Below are 22703 nucleotides of genomic sequence, written 5' to 3' on the forward strand. Positions count from 1 at the left end.
GAAAGACATAGCAATAAATGATGAGAACCGATTATATTTTTCTCTATTGGCTAATTAAAAAAAAACGCTAAAGCTCAAAAATGCCCATTCAAACACTTGAAAAAAGTCAGAAAAAGTGCTCAAAATGTAAATGCAGCCTAAAACTTCTTTATTGAAAAGCTGTTGCACAAAAACGGAAAACAGTGTACAGTAAAGTACAATATAAGATTACTTTCAGTGGATATAAAAAGTCTACACACCCCTGGTAAAATGTCAGGCCTCTGTGATGAGACAAAGATAAATCATTTCAGAACTTTTTATGTGACCTATAAACTGTACAACGAACTGAAATCTTTTAGGTGGAGGGAAGTAAAAATAAAAAATAATCTGGTTGCATAAGTGTGCACACCCTTACACTAAGAGCCTTTTCACACTGAGCGTGTTTTAGCGGCGCTATTTGGCCAGTAGTCGGGCGCCTTTAACCCCCGCTAGCGGCCGAAGAAAGGGTTAAATGTTCCCTAAAAGCGCCGCTGCCCAAGCGCTTTGCAGGCGCTTCGGCTATGATGCCCATTCATTTCAATGGGCAGGGGCACTTTAGGAGTGGTGTATACACTGCTCCCTCACCACCCTAAAGATGCTGCTTGCAGGACTTTTTTAACGTCCTGCCAGCGCAGCGCCCAGTTGTGAAAGCACTCGGGCTTTCACACTGGGGCTGCAGGGGAGGTGTTTTTCAGGCGCTTTACAGGTGCTATTTTTAGCCCTTTAGCGCCTGAAAAACGCCTCCAGTGTGAAAGGGGTCTAGTACTTTGCTGAAGCACCTTTTTGATTTTATTACAGCACTCAGTCTTTTTGTGTATGAGTCTATCAGCATGGCACATGTTGACTCTTCTTTGCAAAAACACTCCAAATCTGCCAGATTGCGAGGGCATATCTTGTGCACAGCCCTCTTCAGATCACCCCACAGATTTTCAATGGGATTCAAGTCTGGGCTCTGGCTGGGCCATTCCAAAACTTTAATCTTCTTCTGGTGAAGCCATTCCTTTGTTGATTTGGATGTATGCTTTGGGTCGTTGTCATGCTGAAAGATGAAGTTCCTCTTCATCTTCAGTTTTCTGCAAAAAAACGTCCCCAAAGCATGATGCTGCCACCACCATGCTTCACGGTGGGTATGGTGTTCTTTTGGTGATGTGCAGTGTTGTTTTTGCACCAAACATATCTTTTGGAAATATGGCCAAAAAGTTCAACCTTGGTTTCATCAGACCAGAACACATTTTCCCACATGATTTTGGGAGTCTTCAGATCTTTTTTCGCAAAGTTTAGGTGGATTTGGATGTTTTTATTCGTAAGAAAAGGCTACTGTCTTGCCGCTCTACCCCATAGCCCAGACATATGAAGAATATGGGAGATTGTTGTCACCACACAGCCAATACTTGCCAGATATTCCTGCAGCCCCCTAAATGTTACTGTAGACCTCTTGGCAGCCTCCCTGACCAGTTTTCTTCTCGTCTTTTCATCAATTTTGGAGGGACGTCCAGTTCTTGGTAATGTAACTGTTGTGCCAGATTTTCTCCACTTGATGATGACTCTTCACTGTGTTCCATGTTATATCTAATGCCTTGGAAATTCTTTTGTACCGTTCTCCTGACTGATACCTTTTAACAATGAGACCCCTCTGATGCTTTGGAAGCTCTCTGCAGACCAGGGCTTTTGCTGTAGGATGTGACTAAGAAAATGTCAGGAAAGACCTATTAGAACAGCTGAACTTTATTTAACATAGCTACATCCCCAGTTATAAGAGGGTGTGCATACTTCTGCAACCACATTATTTTTTAAAAATTATTTTTAACCCCCCCCCCCCCCCAAAAAAAAATTCAGTCTGTTTTTTAATTGAGTTGTACAGTTTATAGGTCACATTAAAGGTGGAAAAAGTTCTGAAAATTTTTGTCTCATTTTTTTTGCATCACAGAAACCTGACATTTTACCAGGGGTATGTGGACTTTTTATATCCACTGTACACAGTGACACTTAGGGGTTGATTTACTAAAATCGGAGAGTGCAAAACCTGGTGCAGCTCTGCATAGAAACCAATCAGCTTCCAGGTTTATTTGTCAAAGCTTAAATAAACAAGCTAAAGTAACAAGCTGATTGGCTACCATGCACAGCTGCACCAATCAAGTTAGAAGCTATGCACATGTATCAGGTGATTGGAGCCGGCGGTCCCATAAGTGTTTGTTTTTTTTTTTTAAAGATATCTGTGCAGCAGTGAACCTTTTGAGATGTTTTTTTTCCAGGTCGCTGAATGAGCCCCGCCAGGCAGACATCCGGAAAGAGTGCCTGAAGCTCTGGGGGGTGAGTGGGATGTATATTTTAATGTTGTGTAAAATATAGACAGTCTGGTATTGTCTTGGAAATTTTTAACTTGAGGGTCCTATCTTACATGAGGGACCTGTCTTTTAACCCTACAACCCTGACTCATAAGTTGAGGGTCCTGCCTCTTAACCTGAGCACGCTGCCTCTTAACCCGAGCGTCTTGCCTTGTATCCTGAGCGCCCTGCCTCTTAACCCGAGCGCCTTGCTTTGTATCCTGAGCGCCCTGCCTCTTAACCTGAGCGCCCTGCCTCTTAACCTGAGCGCCCTGCCTCTTAACCTGAGCGCCCTGCCTCTCATCCCGAGCGCCCTGCCTCTTATCCCGAGCGCCCTGCCTTTTATCCCGAGCGCCCTGCCTTTTATCCCGAGTGCCCTGCCTTTTATCCCGAGTGCCCTGCCTTTTATCCCGAGCGCCCTGCCTTTTATCCCGAGTGCCCTGCCTTTTATCCCGAGTGCCCTGCCTTTTATCCCGAGTGCCCTGCCTTTTATCCCGAGTGCCCTGCCTTTTATCCCGAGTGCCCTGCCTCTTAACTCGAGCGCCCTGCCTCTTAACCCGAGCAACCTGCTTCTGGTCCTGGACGCCCTGCCGTTTACCCCGAGCGCCCTGCCTCTTAACCTGAGCGCCCTCCCTCTTAACTCGAGTGACCCTCCCTCTTAACTCGAGTGACCCTGCCTCTTAACTCGAGCGACCCTGCCTCTTAACTCGAGCGACCCTGCCTCTTAGCTCGAGCGACCCTGCCTCTTAACTCGAGCGACCCTGCCTCTTAACTCGAGCGACCCTGCCTCTTAACTCGAGCGACCCTGCCTCTTAACTCGAGCGCCCTGCCTCTTAACCTCAGGGCCCTGTCTCTTAACCTGAGCGCCCTGCCTCTTAACCTCAGGGCCCTGTCTCTTAACACGAGTGCCCTGCCCTGTCTCTTTACCTGAGCGCCCTGCCTCTACAACATGTGATTTTTGTCTGTTCTAGATTCCTGACCAGGCTCGTGTGGCTCCAACCAACATTGACGCAAAAAACAAGTTCTTTCAGCTCATTCAGGTTTGTCTGTAAAATCAGCGGCATGTTCTGCGGGGTGGGAGGATCCACTACATTGTGCACTGAGAACTGCAGGGTCAGCACATATTCTCACTCCTGTTGCATTCTCTATGAGATGAAATGTCATTTTTAATTGGGCTAAGCCTTTAACGCTGAACCCAAGCACATGTGATTTAAAAACAAAGCTTGAAAAATTTTTTTTTTTTTTTTAGATAATATTACATTTTAATTATCCTACTAGTCTGAGATACCTGACTGTAGAGTCGTCTTAGCTTTCAGTAATCTTGTGCACAGGGGTGTCTTGTGACCTGTCTCTGGTTAATCAGATAGATCTCTGTAGGACACCACAGGCTCCACGCCACAGGCCACGTTTTATGAATGAAATGTAAAATGCTGGCTACGAGCAGATAGGGTTGTCCATTCTCTGCAATAATAGCCCCTCTTAAGCCGGGTACACATTACGTTTTGACAGCTCTGGTCGGAGCCGCTCTACTAAACATGCGAGGTTAGTTCAGAGATCTCCCCCCCCGCTGAGCTGTTGTGTTCTGAAAGGGGGGGGCAGCCCCCCCGCCATTGGCTGAGAACACTGATCGGGAGTCGGTCGGCTCCTTGTTTTCCAGCCGACTGACCGACATACACACCGGCAGAACGTCGGCCGGTTTTATTTTGAACCTCCCATTGTCTCCCGACATCAGGCCCGTGTGTGCGGGGAGTGGGTGGGTATCGGCACTAAAACCAGTAAAACATATAAAATGTGGAATAGCAGCCAGCACAGTTCGTTGATCACCAAACAAAATAAATTCTAGTCCAAAATGCAGCGCTTATTCAAACAGAAAAAATTCATTCATTGAAGATGTAGACAGTATGAAGAGCCTTTCACCACATCCAGTGTATAAGGAAAAGAGCTCTCAACACCCAGGTGTGTCAAATCTGCTTACCAGATAATGATTTAAGATGAGCATCAAATCACTAATCACGGGCAATATAGATGTCACTCTCCAATAAAAACAAATCCTCTAAAGAATCAATCATCTAACAGGAGATAGCCACCTTTCAAATAGTTTCCAAAGTCAGGGCAGGAGTTGTGGAATATCGAACCTCAGTATTTCAGCATTTACCCGAGTCATAGAAAGCAAGGCGGCAAAATATAGTGAAGCCCATAAAGTAAAAAGACACACATTTATTTGTAGTTCACTTACAATTATGTGGTAAAAAAGGTCATCATGATATGTATAAAATCCGTGGTTCTCAGCGTGCTTGCATCAGCCAGCCTGACATGTTTCGTCCAAAGGGGATATCATCATGTGTACGGGGCTTTAGCTCTGCTGGCTAACCCCTTGTTTACCAACGTGCGTTTTAGAAACAACATCAGTAGACCAGGGGTTAAATCAAGCTTGCTGTTGCTGCAGATATGAGCTGGATACTGGCAGTGGCGGCCCCCCCCCATCCATGCGTCCAGTTACCTAATCTACATGCAGGGAGCTGGACGCAGCATGGATTCCAATGGGTGAGATGTTTTTTTTTGAAGCATGTGATTAGAGCTAGAGGCTCTAATAGGCTTCAAAAAGGGTGTGACAATAGCGAATGTAGATTTGCTATTCTCACATTGATCCTCCTCCCAGCCAATTAGGAAGCGGGTCTAAAACCGTCACCTGATTGGCTTAAAGGACAGGCGATCCTATTGGACTGTGATACAGAGGAGGGGGAGCCGCCCATCGCCCGTAGGAGCGCTGCCCGCCCGGAACCTAGATGGGGTAAGTGCGGGGCTGGATGACTGACTGACCACGAGACCCACGGGGGGGGGGGGAGTTTTGGGGGGGAGGGTTAGGTGACGCCACCGAGCGGGGTTGGGGGTTACCCAACCGAGTGAAGGGGGGGTGTGCGGGTGACCTGACCAAGCGGGAACGGAGGGTGGGCTGTGTGGTTGAAGGGGGGTGGGTGTCTTGCCACCGGCTAACCAGGGGGGGTGGTTGTTTGCCGACCCCCTGAAAAAAAAAAAAAATCCAGCCCCCGCTGGATACTGGCATTAACAGCTGGCAAAGAGCTTTCTAATAAAATTGACCTTGGTGTCCCTAGATCCGCCCGATCACCTTTATGGGGCTCTTAGAGTTTGGCTCCCCCCTCCCCCCACTGGTAGCACTCGTGGTGGTTCCCAGGCTCTTCCGTTCCTTCAGGGAGCCCTGGACTGATGGAAACTGCTTGTACAGTGAGAGCAGTTGGAACTTAGGCAACATCCTTTCTCCGATTCCTCTGCGACTAATGACCCTGGAAGCAACATGTAATACATCACTTCCAGGGTCACAGATGTCATACACTAGTGGTCAAACGTTTTCCAATACCCCCATTTTTCCTGTTATTATTGAAATGTTAACAGTGCAAGTCCAGCGGATAACCCGAAATGGTACAAAGATAAGCAGTAAACTGCCAGAGGTGACAAAAACAGTTTAGGTTAAGAAAAACTGGAAAATAATACTCCTGAAGAAGCCGTTCGCCGCAAAACATGTAGAGTCTACAACTGGATAAAGATGAATATTCAATTTCCCTTAATGGGTTGATACATCTGTGCCCTTTCCAGTTCTTAATAGAGGAATTTGATTATTTCAAGAGTGCCGCTGGTTATGGGATACTCTGTACTTTTTGTATGTTATAGGTCTGCCCCTGTGGGTATATTTTTAAGAATTCATTTTTTCAATAAATTTTTATTTTTATAAAAGCTGCTTCAGCAGTGTAAGTCTATACCGTACCATGAAAGTCCAAGGTTGCCTCCATTTTTTTAATGGTCCCATTATCTACAGCTAAGTTTTATTTTAAGCTTTACATGTAGGTAAAATTCATTAAAGTGTATTTTTTTTTTATAGTTTGCAAAACCGCTGCGCAAATACCGTGTGACATAAAAAATTACAATAACCATCATTTTATTCTATAGGGCCTCTGCTAAAAAAAAAAATCTATATATAATGTTTGGGGGTTCTAAGTTTTTTTTTTTTTTTTTTGCAAAGTAATGCAGATTTTTACGTATATTAGAAGTGTCAGAAGTGATTGGCAAGTGATTAAACTAAATTCCAATAAGAACTGGAAAAATGGGGGTGTTCTAAAACTTTTGCCTGGTAGTGTATTCCTCGGCTAGTGCAGCCAAGGATGCAGCTATTCAAGCCCTGGAGGGCAAGGGAGACACTGGGGGCGGGGGGTCTTTTCTTTTTAAGATAATTAAAAAAATGTATTTAACCACTTCAGCCCTGGAAGGATTTGCCCCTTAAAGCGGTTGTATAAAAAAAAAAAAAAAAAGAACCCTGCAAGGCAAAGGCATAATGAGCTAGTATGCACCGCATACCAGCGCATTATGAAATACCTACCTTCGATCGAAGCCCCCGTATCACAGGCCGGTCCACGCCGAGGGAGCTGATATCTTGCCCTCGGTGTTTCTCCCGGGTTCGCGGCTCCGGCGCTGTGAGTGGCAGGACCTGCGATGACGTCACGCGCATGCGCGCGGGATTCTTCTTCCCGGCAAGGTCCGGACCTTCAGCTGGGCATTCAGAGCGCATGCTCCGCTGACGTCAGTGGCTGCATGCAAAGGGAATATCTCCTAAACCGTACAGGTTCAGGAGATATTAATTTTACCTGTAGGTAAAAATTACAAATTAGGGTATACAACCACTTTAATGACCAGGCCATTTTTTGCGATACAGCACTGCGTTGCTTTAACTGACAATTGCGCAGTCGTGCGACGCTGTAACCAAACAGAATTGACGTCCTTTTTTTCCCACAAATAGAGCTTACTTTTGGTGGTATTTGCTCATCTCTGCGTTTTTTTTTTGTTGTTTTTTTTTGGACAATTTTGGAAAAAAAAAACAATATTTTTTACTTTTTGCTATAATAAATATCCCCAAAATGTTTTTCAAAAACAAATTTCTTCATCAGTTTAGGGCCGATATATATTCTACATATTTTTTGGTAAAAAAAATCGCAATAGCCATATATTGGTTTGTGCAAAAGTTATCGCGTCTACAAAATAGGGGATATATTTATGGCATTTTTATTATTATTTTTTTTTTAACTAGTAATGGCTGTGATCTGTGATTTTTAGCGGGACTGCGACATTGCGGCGAACACATCGGACACTTTTGACACATTTTTGGGACCATTGACATTTATACAGCGATCAGTGCTATAAAAATGCACTGATAACTGTGTAAATGTCACTGACAGGTAAAGGGGTTAACACTAGGGGGCGATCAAGGGGTTAAGTGTGTTCCCTAGTTAGTGTTTCTAACTGGGGGAGGAGACCTATCGCTGTTCGCAATTACTGCAGATCTGTCTCTACTCCCCTGTCAGAACGAGGATTCGTGTGTTTACATACATAAATCCCTGTTCTGGCTCTCGTGCCCCGCGATTGTGCGAGCCGGCCCAAGCGCATCGGGCCTGCTATGATTTTTAAAGGAGCCGCCGTACATATATACGGCGATTTGCACAGGAGAGCCATCCTGCTGCCGTATATGTACAGGAGCTGGTCGGCAAGTGGTTAAAAAATAAATAAAAGAATTTTAAAAAGCTTTTAAAAGCATGTCGTCACAATTTTAGGGCTTGACATGTTTTGATATCTATTAAAAAAAGGAGAACAGTTGGGACTTTATATGAGGCGGTGATCTGATCAGGTCAATTGCCTCCATCCCTATCTATATGTCAAAAAAGAGGGGAAAGGGGATAGGGCCTTTGAATGAAGCACGTAGGTATAAAGAATTCAGTTTATTATATAAATTAACATACAAACGGATAATGATAAGTAAGTGTATATCCAATGCAATTATAATAACTGGTACTGTTCATAAAAATGTATATCTATTCATACAATATAAACGGGTTGCCACATGATTATAAACGATTAAAGCGGAGTTCCGCCAATTTTTTATTTTTTTTTAAAGTCAGCAGCTACAAATACTGCAGCTGCTGACTTTTAAAATATGGACACTTACCTGTCCAGGACGCCTGCGATGTCGGCACCCGAAGCCGATCTGTCCCTCGGCTCTCGGGTGGAGGCGCCGCCATCTTCGGTAAGGGAATCAGGAAATGAAGCCTGGTTCCCTACTGCGCATGCGCAATCCCACTCGTCCCTGCTGTCTTCTGGGACCTGTGTGTCTCCCAGAAGACAGCGGGGGGGGGGGGGGGGGAGGGGGCGCCGAATATGGCATAGATATCCGTGGATACTGCGGCTATCTATGCCCAGAAGTGGGAGCAAATACCTGGATTAGACAGGTATCTGCTCACCCCTCCCCCTGAAAGGTGCCAAATGTGACACCGGAGGGGGGGGGAGGATTCTGAAAAGCAGCAGTTCCATTTTTGGGGTGGAACTCTGCTTTAATATCAAAAATGATACATACTGACTGATATCAATTGAATCATAGGGACACGGCATAGAATCGCTCTATGCATTTCGTGGATCGATCCACTCTTCAGGAGCATGCGTGTGAGTTCAATAAAAAATATAATAGAAGGAGTTGCTTGATATCTAATTACACTATGCAGATTTTAACGTGCAAAAAAAATGGTTCCCCGGTAGGCAAGTGGTTAAATAAGTCTTGAATCTTGAATTGGCTTAAGCTCTTTACCTAGTTCTCCCGAGTCCTAGAGGCATTAAATCATTGAACGTTACCCATCTCTAGTGTTTTTTTTTTGTTTTTTTCTCTTTAGAGCCGGGACATTGAAGTTTATAACTTCAAGCCGACTCCCCTCACATCGAAGACGCTGGAGAAGATTAGTCATGTGATGGATTATCGGTGTATGGTGTCCGGAAGTGAGCACAAGTTCCTCTTAGGTTTAGGGGTGAGTGACGGACTCTCAGAGGGTGCTCTGAAGTATTTGGTGAGGAGTGTAAGATCTTGAAGTTATTAGATTGTAAGCTCTTCTGAGCAGGGCCCTCTTAATCCTAATGTATTGTATTATAACTGTATTGTCTCCCTTTTATATTGTAAAGCGCTGCGTAAACTATTGGTGCTATATAAATCCTGAATAATAATAATAATAATCTGATTTATGTATGGTTTTTTTATCTCTCTGCAGAGATCCCAGATATACACCTGGGGTGGGCGGCCCGCTGACCGGTGGACTAAATTAGATCTGAAAACCGAACTTCCACGAGACACCCTTCTGTCTGTAGAAATTGTTCATGAGCTGAAGGGGGAGGTGGGTACTGGTGGGCGATGGTGGTGACTTTACTTTCTGGATGGCTGCAGTCGGGTGTAATGGACGTCTTGTGCTGTATTTACAGGGGAAGGCTCAGAGGAAGATCAGTGCCATTCATATCCTCGATGCTCTGTTTCTCAACGGCATGGACATCCGTCCTCAGCATTTCAACCAGAGGCAAGTTCTGAATCAGTGAAACAGGAATTTCCTTCGTCTTCTAGTTGTAAAAAGGCAGACTGTCAGAAAGCATGAAATCAGACCGAGGCAGAAAAACAGTTAAATCACACTTGTTTAATAATAAAAGTAAATAGAACAAACGTAGTCAAAAACATAGCCAGAGTTCAGGGACTGGAATGGATAGTCAGACAAGCCAAAACGTCAGGGAGCCGGAGATGAGCGTAGTAAAACAGCAAGCAGGATCTGGAGCCAGAAGGGATGTCAGCCGAGCAAGTCTTTTAACAGGACTGCAGGAGAGCGTCTCTGTGATGTGGACCAAGGCGAAGGCAGAGATCCTCTGGACTGGACGGCTTAAGTAGGCAGGACTGACGAGCAGGATATCATCAACAGCTGAGTAACTGTGGAGAGATAAGAGCTGACAATTAGCCGATAGCTGAGCGGCCAGCTCAGAGAAGGAAAGGCTGAGCCCAGCCCTGACACAGACATACAGTAGGTCTGTCTTTTTTAGGTGATGTTACTTTTTTCCTCCATTGTCCATTGAGGGTCACAGGAATTAAAAAGCAATTGGGTTATGCTACCACCTTCAAGAAGTTTGGACACTGGCAAAAAGAAAAGTTGTAAGCCAGCCTCCGATATAAATCCTCCTCTTCCCAGCATACCTCCGTTTTTTTCTAGGATACAAAGGCTCCTAGCCTTTTTTTTTTTTTTTTTTCTTAGCTCTGCTTCTTGGCTAAGGTTTTTGCTCTATGGAGGAAAATACTACAGAAGGGACTTTTTAGGCACTAGTAACCATGGCAATATATATATAAATAATATACAAATTTTATTGAGACATAGGTTTAAAAGACATCAAAAAACAAGTAAAAAAACAGCACATTAAATGTGTGCAAAGAACCTATCATATATAAATCTACATCTGTCATCAGGGCGCTGAGGCCAATGGTTACCCCATGCGCGTTTTAACTCGTAGAGTCTTCTTCAGGGTTTTTTTTTTTTTTTTTTTTAGACAGAGATGGTCGTGGGTTAAAAATCAGCAGGAGACTGAGCATCCAATGTAGGGCTGCAACTAACGATTATTTTCATAATCAATTAGTTGGCTGATTTTATTGTTTTGATTAATCGGATAATAACCTTAACCACTTAAGGGCCGAGCCTCTTTCTGAGATTTGGTGTTTACAAGTTAAAAACAGCTTTTTTTTTTTGCTAGAAAATTACTTAGAACCCCCAAACATTATATATATATATATATATATATATATATATATATATATATATATATATATATATTCTAACACCCTAGAGAGTAAAATGGCGGTCGTTTCAATACTTTGTCACACCGTATTTGCGCAGCGGTCTTACCAGCGCACTTTTTTTGGAAAAAATACACTTTTTTGAATTAACAAATTGGACAACAGTAAAGTTAGCCCAATTTTTTTTATATTATGAAAGACAATGTTACACCGAGTAAAGTGATACCCAACATGTCATGCTTCAAAATTGCTCCCGCTCGTGGAATGGCGACAAACTTTTACCCTTAAAAATCTCCATAGGTGACGTTTAAAAAATTCTACAGGTTGCATGTTTTGAGTTACAGAGTAGGTCCAGGGCTACAATTATTAAAGTATTGGCATAGTACTGGCAGAGTATGGGCACTGAGCAGCGCTGTGGGCTGGATCTGTAGTGTACACAGCGCTGCAAACGATCTCTCCCTCTCTCCTCTCACACTGTACCGACTGGTACAGAGAGGGGAGGGAGGAACCGGCGTCATGACATGACGCTGGTTTGTTTACAAGTGATGCTCCGTGAGCGATCAAGTGGTAAACGGCTGCTATCAGTGGCCATTTACCGTGATGTTCCCGGGTGCGCCGAAAGATGGCTACAGCGCGGTCGGCTTATTCTTGGTGCACATCCGTGGGACGTCATTCCAGAATGTTGCTCCCGGGCGCGCACCCGGGAACATCCGTGATCACGGTAAATAGCCGCCGATCGCGGCCGTTTACCACGTCATCGTTCCGTCAAATGACGGAGCGATCACTTGTAAACAAACCGGTGCCACGTCATGACGCTGGTTCCTCCCTCCCCTCTCTGTACCGATCGGTACGGAGAGGGGGAGAGATTGCAGCAGCACTGTGGGCTTGATGTTTAGTGCCCACAGCGCTACTCAGTGTCAATACTCTGCAACATTGTGCAATACTCTGCTACACTGTGCAATACTCTGCTACACTGTGCAATACTCTGCTACACTGTGCAATACTCTGCTACACTGTGCAATACTCTGCTACACTGTGCAATACTCTGCTACACTGTGCAATACTCTGCTACACTGTGCAATACTCTGCTACACTGTGCAATACTCTGCCAATATTCTACAAAACTCTGCCAATACTCTACAAAACTCTGCCAATACTCTGCAATAAATTCTAACAGAAACAAAGAATTTTTTTTTTTAATTGAATTTTCCGTTTTTTTTTTATTTATAGCTCAAAAGATAAAAAAAAACCCAACGGTGATTAAATACCACCAAAAGAAATCTCTATTTGTGTGAAGAAAAGGACAAAAAATTCATATGGGTACAGTGTTGCATGACTGAGTAATTGTCATTCAAAGTGTGAGAGCACTGAAAGCTGAAAATTGGTCTGGTTAGGAAGGGGGTTTAAGTGCCCAGTGGTCAAGTGGTTAAGAAAGTTCATTTGATTTTTTTGAATTGTTAGTGGGGTCAAATCGACGTTCTTTTCGGCACAGTGACGGGAAAATTCGAAGGAGCAGAATAGAAAAACTTTTTGGTCAAAAGGAATTTTTTAGACAGTGTATGCGATTTTTGTTCAGAAATTACATTCATTTTAAAACTGAATGTTAAAAGCAAGAGAAATTTTCAAACGACATTCTTTTTTATTCAGCGAATGTACAAAGATTTTTCATATGAATATTCTCGTCTGAAAATCGTTACGTGTGTGGCCAGTGTAAAGGCTCGGTTCACACCCATGCAGTTTGCTTTTGATATGTTTCTACACTGCTTTTTGCTGTGCGTTTTGCGCTTTTGCTGCGATTTGCGATTTGCGTTTTGCATTACTTATGCTTTTTTTTTTGGCCAATTTGTTGTTGGGCAGATTAAAAAAAAAAAGCAAATTGCTGCAAAAACGCACGACATGCTTTTCTGCAGCTTCTTTATTGAAGTCTATTGAACCAAAAAAAAAAAAAAAAAAGCACAGTTTGCGTTTGAAATAAATCCTTTCCAAATACGCAGCGGCTGAAAAAAGCATAGATGTGAACGTGTCCAATAGGAAACCATGTTAAATGAACTGTAGTGCGTTTTTGCAAAAAGCGCATAGGTGTGAACCAGGCCTAAGACGTTTAGTAGTAGCAGCAGCATGCTTTTTTTTTTTTTTGCATCACCCTGCACCTTCTCTGGGTTCAGATACTGATCTTCCCTGGACACAGTCTTTAACCATTTGTGGATCGCTGCACGCCGATATACGTCCTAAGTTTGAAGAGGAATATCGTTATGGCAGCAGCTAGCTACCATAACCCCGGTATCCTCTTCTTCGGCCGGTTGTCCACTTTCTGATAAGAGTGGTCCCTGCGGCGGAAAAGATCACTTTTATCGGCGGCGGGAGAGGGGCCCTCCCACCGCACTCAGGTGCCCTCCGCCGCTTACCAGGGGGTGCAGGTCAAATGGCTTTTAGTCACATGAGCTGAAGCAGGTAGGCAGGTACTGCAGGGTAGTATCTATCACACTCCCAGGTGCTTTACAGTTGGGTTTTTTGTCTTACTGTTTGCTGGTGTTACATCACCAGGTTGGCGTGGTTGTCTGTTTCTACTCCTGCCTACCTTTGTCTGACTTCTATGTTGGTATGCTTTGGGGTTGTCCCCAACGCCTACATTTTTTTACCTAGCCACCAGTGATATTATGTTGGATATTTATCTCTTATGAGGATTGAATGGCTGTCCTAGGCAGCCTCTTGTTATTCTTAGACCAGCTGGGACTTGACATGGAAATTTATAGATAGGCAACTCCTATCCTCATATTAATAAGCGGTTCCAAATTAATAATAACTACTGCAGTAGGGAACAGACACAAAAGATACCCTCCGCATCTTTCCAAATAACTGTTCTGCGTTGTTAAGACGCAATTGAAGGTTTTTATACACATGATTACGTAGGTATCACATTAATATTACAATTTTACTTTTATGGTAACAAGGGGCGTAACATAGTCAGGCTAATTCTAATCAGGACTCAAAAGAATGCAAACCTGTAATGAAAACATTATTAGTGCCGTGTGCACAGTGAGGGCCGTGTGCAATACATACTAAATAGAATACAATTATATAAAGAACTTACACATTTCCTTTACAGTCTAATGTTCCCATTTGATGTTCCCTTTCTTGTTGGTCTGGTCTCCACATTTGGGTAAATATGTTACCCCACCTGTTGATTTGCTTCTTGGCTCACAGCTGTTTCTGGTGTAACCCTCTGGGCCAGTCATTCCCCTTGGTGGTGACGTTTGTCCTGGCCTGAGCCAGGCCTGATCTCTTCTGGGTTGTTAGCAGATCTCCTGCCCTGTAGGGAACTTCACCTCTTCTGGTTCAGGTTTGGGCCTTGGTTCTTTTCATTGATGCAAACGTTTCCAGGTTCCATCTTAGCTCCATTAATGCCTGTTGCCCACCCCTCATTTGGACTGCTTTTTGACTTTTTTTTTTTGTTTTTTGTTGCTGAATTCCCGTGTTCTTCAATAGACGATGAAGAATCTACTGCTTTTCCAGTACAATCTTTCCTTAACAACAAATATTTCTGTCTGAATAATAATAGAAATGAACAGGTGGAAGACGATTGAAAATTATTTTAAGTTCATTGAAGTTTTGGCAAAAATCTAGACGTTATGGTGAAATTTGCAGTTTTGGCCAATGTAATAGGGAAGGCAAAACTAAATGGGTCCAGTTCTCCGTTTTTAAAAGGCTTCTGATGGTTTGTGAAATACTGTTAAATATAGTTGCTAACATCCAGTGGACCTAAAAAGAAATCCAGTGGCAGTGGCCTAATAAAGCAATGTGAACATCAGCATCCATACACTTAGCCGTGTCATCACCTTGTCAGCATTGGTAAACAAAGCCATGTGACCATCTTGTCAGCATTTGGTAAACAAAGCCATATGATCATCTTGCCAGTGTTGGGAAACAAAGCCATGTGTTCACCTTGTCTGTGTTGGAAAATAAAGCCAGATAATCACATTGCCAGTGTTGGTAAACAAGGCTAGGTGATCTCCTTGCCATGGGTTGGTAAATAAAGCCATGTGATAACCTTGTTGGGGTTGGTACACCAGGCCATGCTATCACCTGGTTGGGTTTGGTAAACAAAGCCATGTGCTTACCTTGTTAGAGGTGGTAAACAAGGCCATGTGATTACCTTTTCGTGTACACATGGCTTTGCTAGAGAAGAAAGAAGCATGTTTTTTTTTTCTTCAAGTTTAATTAAATCACCTGCTTGTCCTTATCTTGACATGGAGTTACATACATGAACCAAAGCCTCAGTTAAACCACTAATGCTTAAAAAAGGGCTCTTCAGTGTTATTCTCATATGTGGATAAAAATTCACTTGTAAATTATAGTATTATAATGTAGATCAGGGGTCCCCAAACTTTCTAAGCAAATGGCCAATTTACTGTCCTTCAGACTTTGAGGAGGCCGGACTGTGGCCAGTGGGAGCAAACAATGCCCCATCATTGGCGTCAGTGGGAGGAATAGTGCCCCATCATTGGTATCAGTTGGAGGTATAGTGCCCCATCATTGGTGTCAGTGGGAGGAATAATGCCCCCCATCATTGGTGTCAGTGGGAGGAAAAGTGTCCCTCATCATTGGTGTCAGTCGGGGGAAAAGTGCCCCATCATTGGTGTCAGTGAGAGGAATAGTGCCCCATCATCATTGGTGTCAGTGGGAGGAATAGTGCCCCATCATTGGTGTCAGTGGGAGGAATAGTACCCCATCATTGGTATCAGTGGAAGGAACAGTGCCCCATCATTGGTATCAGTTGGAGGTATAGTGCCCCATCATTGGTGTCAGTGGGAGGAATAATGCCCCCCATCATTGGTGTCAGTGGGAGGAAAAGTGTCCCTCATCATTGGTGTCAGTCGAGGGAAAAGTGCCCCATCATTGGTGTCAGTGAGAGGAATAGTGCCCCATCATTGGTGTTAGTGGGAGGAATAGTGCCCCATCATTGGTGTCAGTGGAAGGAATAGTGCCTCATCAACACTGGAAACAACAATTGGGCGGTATGCATCTTCTCGTGGACCATCAGTGGTCCACGGGCCATAGTTGGCAACCGTTGGTCCACACAGTCTCGGGCTGCAGTGGGGACACAGACAAGGAGGGAGGGACAGTGAACAGCAGAATCAACCAGGTTTTTTTTTGCAGAATACAGAAAACAAATCCCAGAGTGACTAAGTGAGTATGAACAGCATGTAACACAGCATGTACCTACAGTTTTTCATGATGTGGGTTGAATGACACTTTAAGATCAGTTGTCCTAATTGACACCGCCGGGAGAGAGGTTGCTTGGGAGCCCAATGAAAAAATCATGCAATAGGGCCTTGTGAATTTAAGTTATTCCCCTTCGGAGTCTTGATTACTTACAACAGCGCCTATTGCAGGAAAAGAGTGAAACAATCTTCCCATTTGCTGATGAGTCTTCCATGAACTGCAGAGCAGATACTCTACATTGTGAATGTTGCGACAGCTGATAGAGATGAGTAGAGAATAACATTCTTGTGTTTCCGCTCTTCTTCCTTAGGATTCAGCTGGCGGAGAAGTTTGTGAAGGCCGTTTCCAAGCCCAGCCGCCCGGACATGAACCCCATCCGGTTAGTGAGCTTCTGTATGAGACAAGTTCATTTCCGCTTCTGAAAACTGCGTTGGGTTCCTTTTGAAGTCGTTTGTGTAAAATAAATAAATAAAAAATTTCATTTTTTTTCAGCATCTGTTATAATTGTTACACCTGAAATTCAATGTGTCACATCTGAGAAGAATGACACACCTAAACGGAATAGTCACCTTTAGACCCCTTTCACACTGGGGCGGTTTGCAGGCGTTATTGCGCTAAAAATAGCGCCTGCAAACCCAAAACAGCTGCCGCTGTTTGTTCAGTGTGAAAGCCCGAGGGCTTTCACACTGAAGCGGTGCGCTGGCAGGAGAAGTAAAAAAACTCCTGCCAGCCGCATCTTTGGAGCGGTGTATTCAAACAACGATCGTCCCACACATGTGAGGTATCGCTGCGAACGTCAGAACACGGGCAGTAATTCCAGCACCAGACCTCCTGTGTAAATCAAAAGTGGTAACCTGTAAAGGCTTTTAAAGCATCGCCTATGGATAGTGAAATTTACGTTGTTTGTTGCAGTTGCACGGGCGTGCACAGTTTTAAAGCATGACATGTTTGGTATCTATTTACTCCCCATACCAAAAAAAGCCTTATGGCTTATGTATTGTGTTTTTTTTGTTTTTTTTTTGCATTAAAATGAAAAAATGTGCATTTTCCCTCCCAAAAATTTGCAACGCCAGCCATTTTATTCTCTAGGCCCTACAGTCTAGGGCCTCTGCTTTAAAAAAATAATATATCATATTTTGGAGGTTCTAATTGTTTTTAGCAAAAAATACAGATTTTTTTTACATGTAGACAGGTGTCAATAAAAGGCATGGAGCTGAAGTGGTTAATTCTGTGCCTCACCATGTTAATGAGGAGGAAGGGAAAAGTCAGGAAAGGCAACAGAATAACTCTTGCAGCGCATCTAATATTGAAGTATTTGAATATTGAAGTGATTTGTGTCACAGTGTTTGTCTCTCTTCTCCAGGGTGAAGGAGGTGTACAGGTTAGAGGAGATACAGAAGATATTTTTGAGGTAAGTGTGACTAGACATTGAGGCCTGCAACTAAAATCAGACTAGACCTTATTTATTTAAAAATTGTATTGCCCCCATTCTTCAGTGCTGACACTACACATTACATGTCCAAGCCTCCGGGAATGGTGCATAAATCCTATAATTTAAATCTGAACTCCATTAATTTAGCTACTTTGTAAAAACTGCAGGCATACCATGAAGTGAGTCAAACGAGATGCCTGCCGCCTCCTTAATTTATCTCTATTATTCACATTTGACAGGTTTATTGTGCTCCAGGAAGATACTTCTTCATTGCTTCAAGAGCAGAGTTGTTGGAACTGCTATGCCCGCCCCTCCCCTCCTTTTGCCCATTCACAGAAGCCTTTATATATTATGTGAACTCATTCACAAAATGCAAAGGCGTCTGTGAATGGGCAACAGAGGGGAGGGGTGGGCATTGCTGCAGTGTGTGCTTCTCTCCTCTGGGGGTGCAATAAACCTGTTACATATAAGTAATATATAGAGACGTCCTGGAGGTCACATGCACCTAATTGACTTAAAGGATTTGTAAAGGCAGAAGGTTTTTTATCTTAAAGCGTGGGTCTGCACAAAAAAAAAAATAAATAAATAAAAGCCAGCAGCTACACATACTGCAGCTGCTGCTTTTAATAATAGGACACTTACCTGTCCTGGAGTCCAGCGATGTCGACACCGTAGCTGATGTTTCCATCAGCTGTCGGGTGCTGCCTCCACCATTGTGGGTAAGGGAACCCGGGAGTGTTCGAGTGCGAGGCCCCGCTCCTCTCTCCTACTGGCTCGGCAACAGGGAGGAGGAGGGAGCCCCGGGGTGACGTCATGGGCCGCGGCGCGGACTCCCAGAAGTGGGAACAGGATACCTGTCAAAGACAGGTATCGTGTCCCCCCTCCCCCCCCCCCTCGAAAGGTGCCAATTGTGGCACCGGAGGGGGAGAGGAGACAAATGAGCAGAATTTTCACTTTATTGCATTCTGTGCATTAAGATAAAAAACCTTCTGTGTGTAGCAGCCTCCCTAGCACCCCCTAATTGCTTACCTGAGCCCCATCTCTCTCCAACGATGTCCACGAGTGTCTTAGCCATCCGTCACTCTCCTCCTGATTGGCTGAGACACCGCAGCGGCGCCATTGGCTCCCGCGGCTGTCAATCAAAGTCAGTTAGCCAATCAGGGGAGAGAGGGGCGGGGGAGAGAGGGGCGGGGACGGGGCTCCGCGTCTGCATGGACACAGGGAGCTGTGACTCGGCCCAGGTGCCCCCCATAGAAAGCTGCTTGCTGTGGGGGCACTCGACGGGAGGGAGGGGCCAGGAGCAGCGAAGAGGGACCCGAGAAGAGGAGGATCTGGGCTGCTCTGTGCAAACCAACTGCACAAAGGAGGTAAGTATAACATGTTTGTTATTTTATTTTTATTTATTTTAAACAAGATTTTACCATCATCACTTTAACTCATAGTGTGCCTGCATTTTTTTCCAGATTTGCTGAATTCTTGGAATTCAACTTCAAGCCTTCACCCCCATTGTAAACAATGATCGGGAGCTGTCCATAACAGCGTAGTCACTGTGCTGTGAGTGCGCTCTCACTACAGAAAGCCGTTCCCCCATGAACGCATACAGTATGTGAAGTGGCTTGGCATTGAACATTGAAGAGGATTTCACCCCCCCCCAAAAAAACATTTTTTCAAAGTCAGCAGCTACAAATACTGTAGCTGCTGACTTATACTATTAGGGCACTTACCTGTTCGGGCATCCAGTGGTGTCCTCACCCGAGCCAATTCTTGAATCGGATCTCTGGTGCTGGCAGCGCTATCCCAGCAGGTTCCCTAGTGCGCAAGCGGGAACGACTGTCAGGAAAAGGTTCAAAAATACATTCTCTATACAACTTGGAAATTACACACCAGTCTCAAAAATAACATGGGTGGGCAGACCCGAAAATTATGTATTTTGGTAAATCCCCTGAAATGTCAGCAATATTAAGAAGGTTAGAATCTATTTTCCCCTCAGGTTTAGAACATTTTTTTGAAATATTTTCAGCCTCATTTGTGGCTGTTGATCTCAAGTTCAATGGCTGGTTGAATTCCTAGCATATGGTGGCCTGTTTGTAGCGCCGCCCTGGAGGACGACCCATTATAAAGGCTGCCATGATTTGCCACTTATTCCGTTTCTGTGATTGTTTCTAGGCTAGAAATGAAGCTCATTAAGAGCACCAGCGGGATGTTACGTCTGTCCTACACCAGCAGAGACGACCGTCACTTCGTACCGACTGGTCTGTATATAGTGAAGACTGTGAATGGTGAGTTTGTGGACTGATTTATTGCAATGTTGTCTGCACCCTACAACCCCCCTCCTTGTGCTGGGAAAATAGTACGAAAAGTGCTCCTGTGTTACACCAAGTAGCTTTTATCTACAGTGCATCTGGAAAGTATTTACAGCGCTTCACTTTTTCCACATTTTGTTATGTTATAGCCTTATTGCAAAATGGATTAAATTCATTATTTTCCTCAAAATTCTACAAACAATCTCCCATAATGACAACGTGAAAGAAGTTTGTTTGAAATCTTTGCAAGTTTATTAAAAATAAAAAACGGAAAAAAAAATCCCATGTACATAAGTATTCACAGCCTTTGCTCAATAATTTGGTGAAGCACCTTTGGCACCAATTACAGCCTCAGGTCTTTTTGAGTATGATACTACAAGCTTGGCACACCTATTTTTGGGCAGTTTCTCCCATTCTTCTTTGCAGGACCTCTCAAGCTCCATCAGGTTGGACGGGGAGCGTCTGTGCACAGCCATTTTCAGATCTCTCCAGAGATGTTCGATCATGTTCAAGTCTGGGCTCTGGCTGGACCACTCAAGGACATTTAGAGAGTTGCCTGTAGCCACTCCTTTGTTATCTTGGCTGTGTGCTTAGGGTCGTTGTCTTGTTGAAAGATGAACCTTCACCCCAGTCTGAGGTCCAGAGCGCTATGCAGCAGTTTTTCATCAAGTATGTGTCTGTACAACTGCTGCATTCATCTTTCCCTCGACCCTGACTAGTCTCCAAGTTCCTGTCACTGAAAAACATCCCCACAGCATGATTCTGCCACCACCATGCTTCACTGTAGGGATGGTTTTGACGAGGTGATGAGCGGTGCCTGGTTCCCTCCAGACATGACGCTTGCCATTCAGGCCAAAGAGTTCAATCTTTGTTTCATCAGACCAGAGAATTTTGTTTCTCATGGTCTGAGAGTCCTTCAGGTGCCTTTTGGCAAACACCAGGTGGGCTGTCATCTGCCTTTTACTGAGGAGTGGCTTCCGTCTGGCCACTCTGCCATACAGGCCTGATTGGTGGAGTGCTGCAGAGATGGTTGTTCTTCTGGAAGGTTCTCCTCTCTCCACAGAAAAATGCTGCAGCTCTGTCAGAGTGACCACTGGGTTCTTGGTCACCTCCCTAAGACCCTGCTCCCCCCAGTCGCTCAGTTTGGCCGGGAGGCCCGTTTTAGGAAGGAGTCCTGATGGCTTCAAACTTCTATTTACAGATGATGGAGGCCACTGTGCTCATTGGGACCTTCAATGCTGCAGACATTTTTCTGTACCCTTCCCCCGATCTGTGCCTCCATACAATCCTGTCTCGGAGGTCTACAGACAATTCCTTGGACTTCATGGCTTGGTTTGTGCTCTGACATGCACTGATAACTGTGGGACCTTCTATAGACAGGTGTGTGCCTTTCCAAATCATGTCCAATCAACTGAGTTTACCACAGGTGGACTCCAATCAAGTTGTAGAAACATCTCAATGATGATCACGTGGAAACAGGAGGCACCTCAGCTCAATTCTGAGTGTCATGTCAAAGGCTGTGATACTTATGTACATGGGATTTTTTTTCCTTTTTTATTTTATTTCTTTTATTTCTTTATTTTCAAAAAAATTTGCAAAGATTTCAAAAAACTTCTTTCACGTTGTCATTAATATTGATGATCATATATTAGGGGTGCAACGGATCAAAAAACTCACGGTTCGGATCGTTCCTTGGATCAGGAGTCACGGTTCGGATCATTTTCGGATCAACAAAAAAAAAATCTCCCCCACTGTAATATCCACAATCTCCCTATTGGCAGAGTATTGCAGGGTATTGGCAGGGTATTGGCGGGTATATTGGCAGAGTATTGGCAGACTATTGGCAGGGTATGGCAGAGTATTGTCAGGGCATGGCAGAGTATTGTCAGGGCATTGCAGAGTATTGTCAGGGCATTGCAGAGTATTGTCAGGGCATTGCAGAGTATTGTCAGGGCATTGCAGAGTATTGTCAGGGCATTGCAGAGTATTGTCAGGGCATTGCAGAGTATTGTCAGGGCATTGCAGCAGGGCATTGCAGAGTATTGGCAGGGCATTGCAGAGTATTGGCAGAGCATTGCAGAGTATTGGCAGAGCATTGCAGAGTATTGGCAGGGCATTGCAGAGTATTGGCAGAGCATTGCAGAGTATTGGCAGAGCATTGCAGAGTATTGGCAGGGCATTGCAGAGTATTGGCACTGCTGCCATCTGATCTCTCCCCTCCACTGTACAGATCAGTACACAGAGGGGAGAGAGGAACCGGCGTCATGACATGACGCCGGTTTGTTACAAGTGATCGCTCCGTCATTTGACGGAGCGATCACGTGCTAAACGGCCGCCGGGTGTACCAAGATGGCATCTGCTCCGGAGCTAGGCCGAACCCCCGGATCGCGGGTGTCCTGTACGGATCAACCTCCGCTGATCGGATCACGGATCGATGACGATCCGTTGCACCCCTATCATATATTGATTCACAATCTCATGAGTTTAAGTGGTATATGGTTTAATTTCTATATGTTTGCACATTTTTTTCTGAACTAGATGCGCAGTTTTGGGCACTAGTGTTTCATGTTTATGTACATGTGAATTCTTAAAGGGACAAGCGCACTTTTTTTCTTTTTTGTTATCGGCATCCTGTGTTCAGACTTATTTGGTACAGCTGTCTGTGTTAGTCGGAGCGCAGGTTATATTTTTAGGTTTTTTAGTTAGAATAGCATGTGACTGTGGTGGGACATTTGAGTGTAAGCTCTTCTGGTACAAAGACT

At 44.3% G+C, this 22703-nt stretch overlaps 1 protein-coding gene across 2 annotated transcripts in view; it reads left to right on the top strand.

The window, feature by feature from the left end:
• Window positions 1–22703, top strand: part of CMTR1 (cap methyltransferase 1) — a 79231-nt gene that overhangs the window by 47355 nt on the left and 9173 nt on the right. For both annotated transcript variants that reach the window (XM_073628737.1, XM_073628738.1), the window contains exons 16-23: window positions 2271–2328; window positions 3314–3382; window positions 9065–9196; window positions 9434–9556; window positions 9642–9733; window positions 16517–16585; window positions 17570–17617; window positions 19805–19917. In XM_073628737.1, the coding sequence (XP_073484838.1) occupies window positions 2271–2328; window positions 3314–3382; window positions 9065–9196; window positions 9434–9556; window positions 9642–9733; window positions 16517–16585; window positions 17570–17617; window positions 19805–19917 (704 nt within the window). The remainder of the gene's footprint in view (window positions 1–2270; window positions 2329–3313; window positions 3383–9064; window positions 9197–9433; window positions 9557–9641; window positions 9734–16516; window positions 16586–17569; window positions 17618–19804; window positions 19918–22703) is intronic.

This window comes from Aquarana catesbeiana, linkage group LG04, assembly GCF_042186555.1.
Source record: "Aquarana catesbeiana isolate 2022-GZ linkage group LG04, ASM4218655v1, whole genome shotgun sequence".
In the NCBI taxonomy this organism is placed as follows: Eukaryota; Metazoa; Chordata; class Amphibia; order Anura; family Ranidae; genus Aquarana; species Aquarana catesbeiana.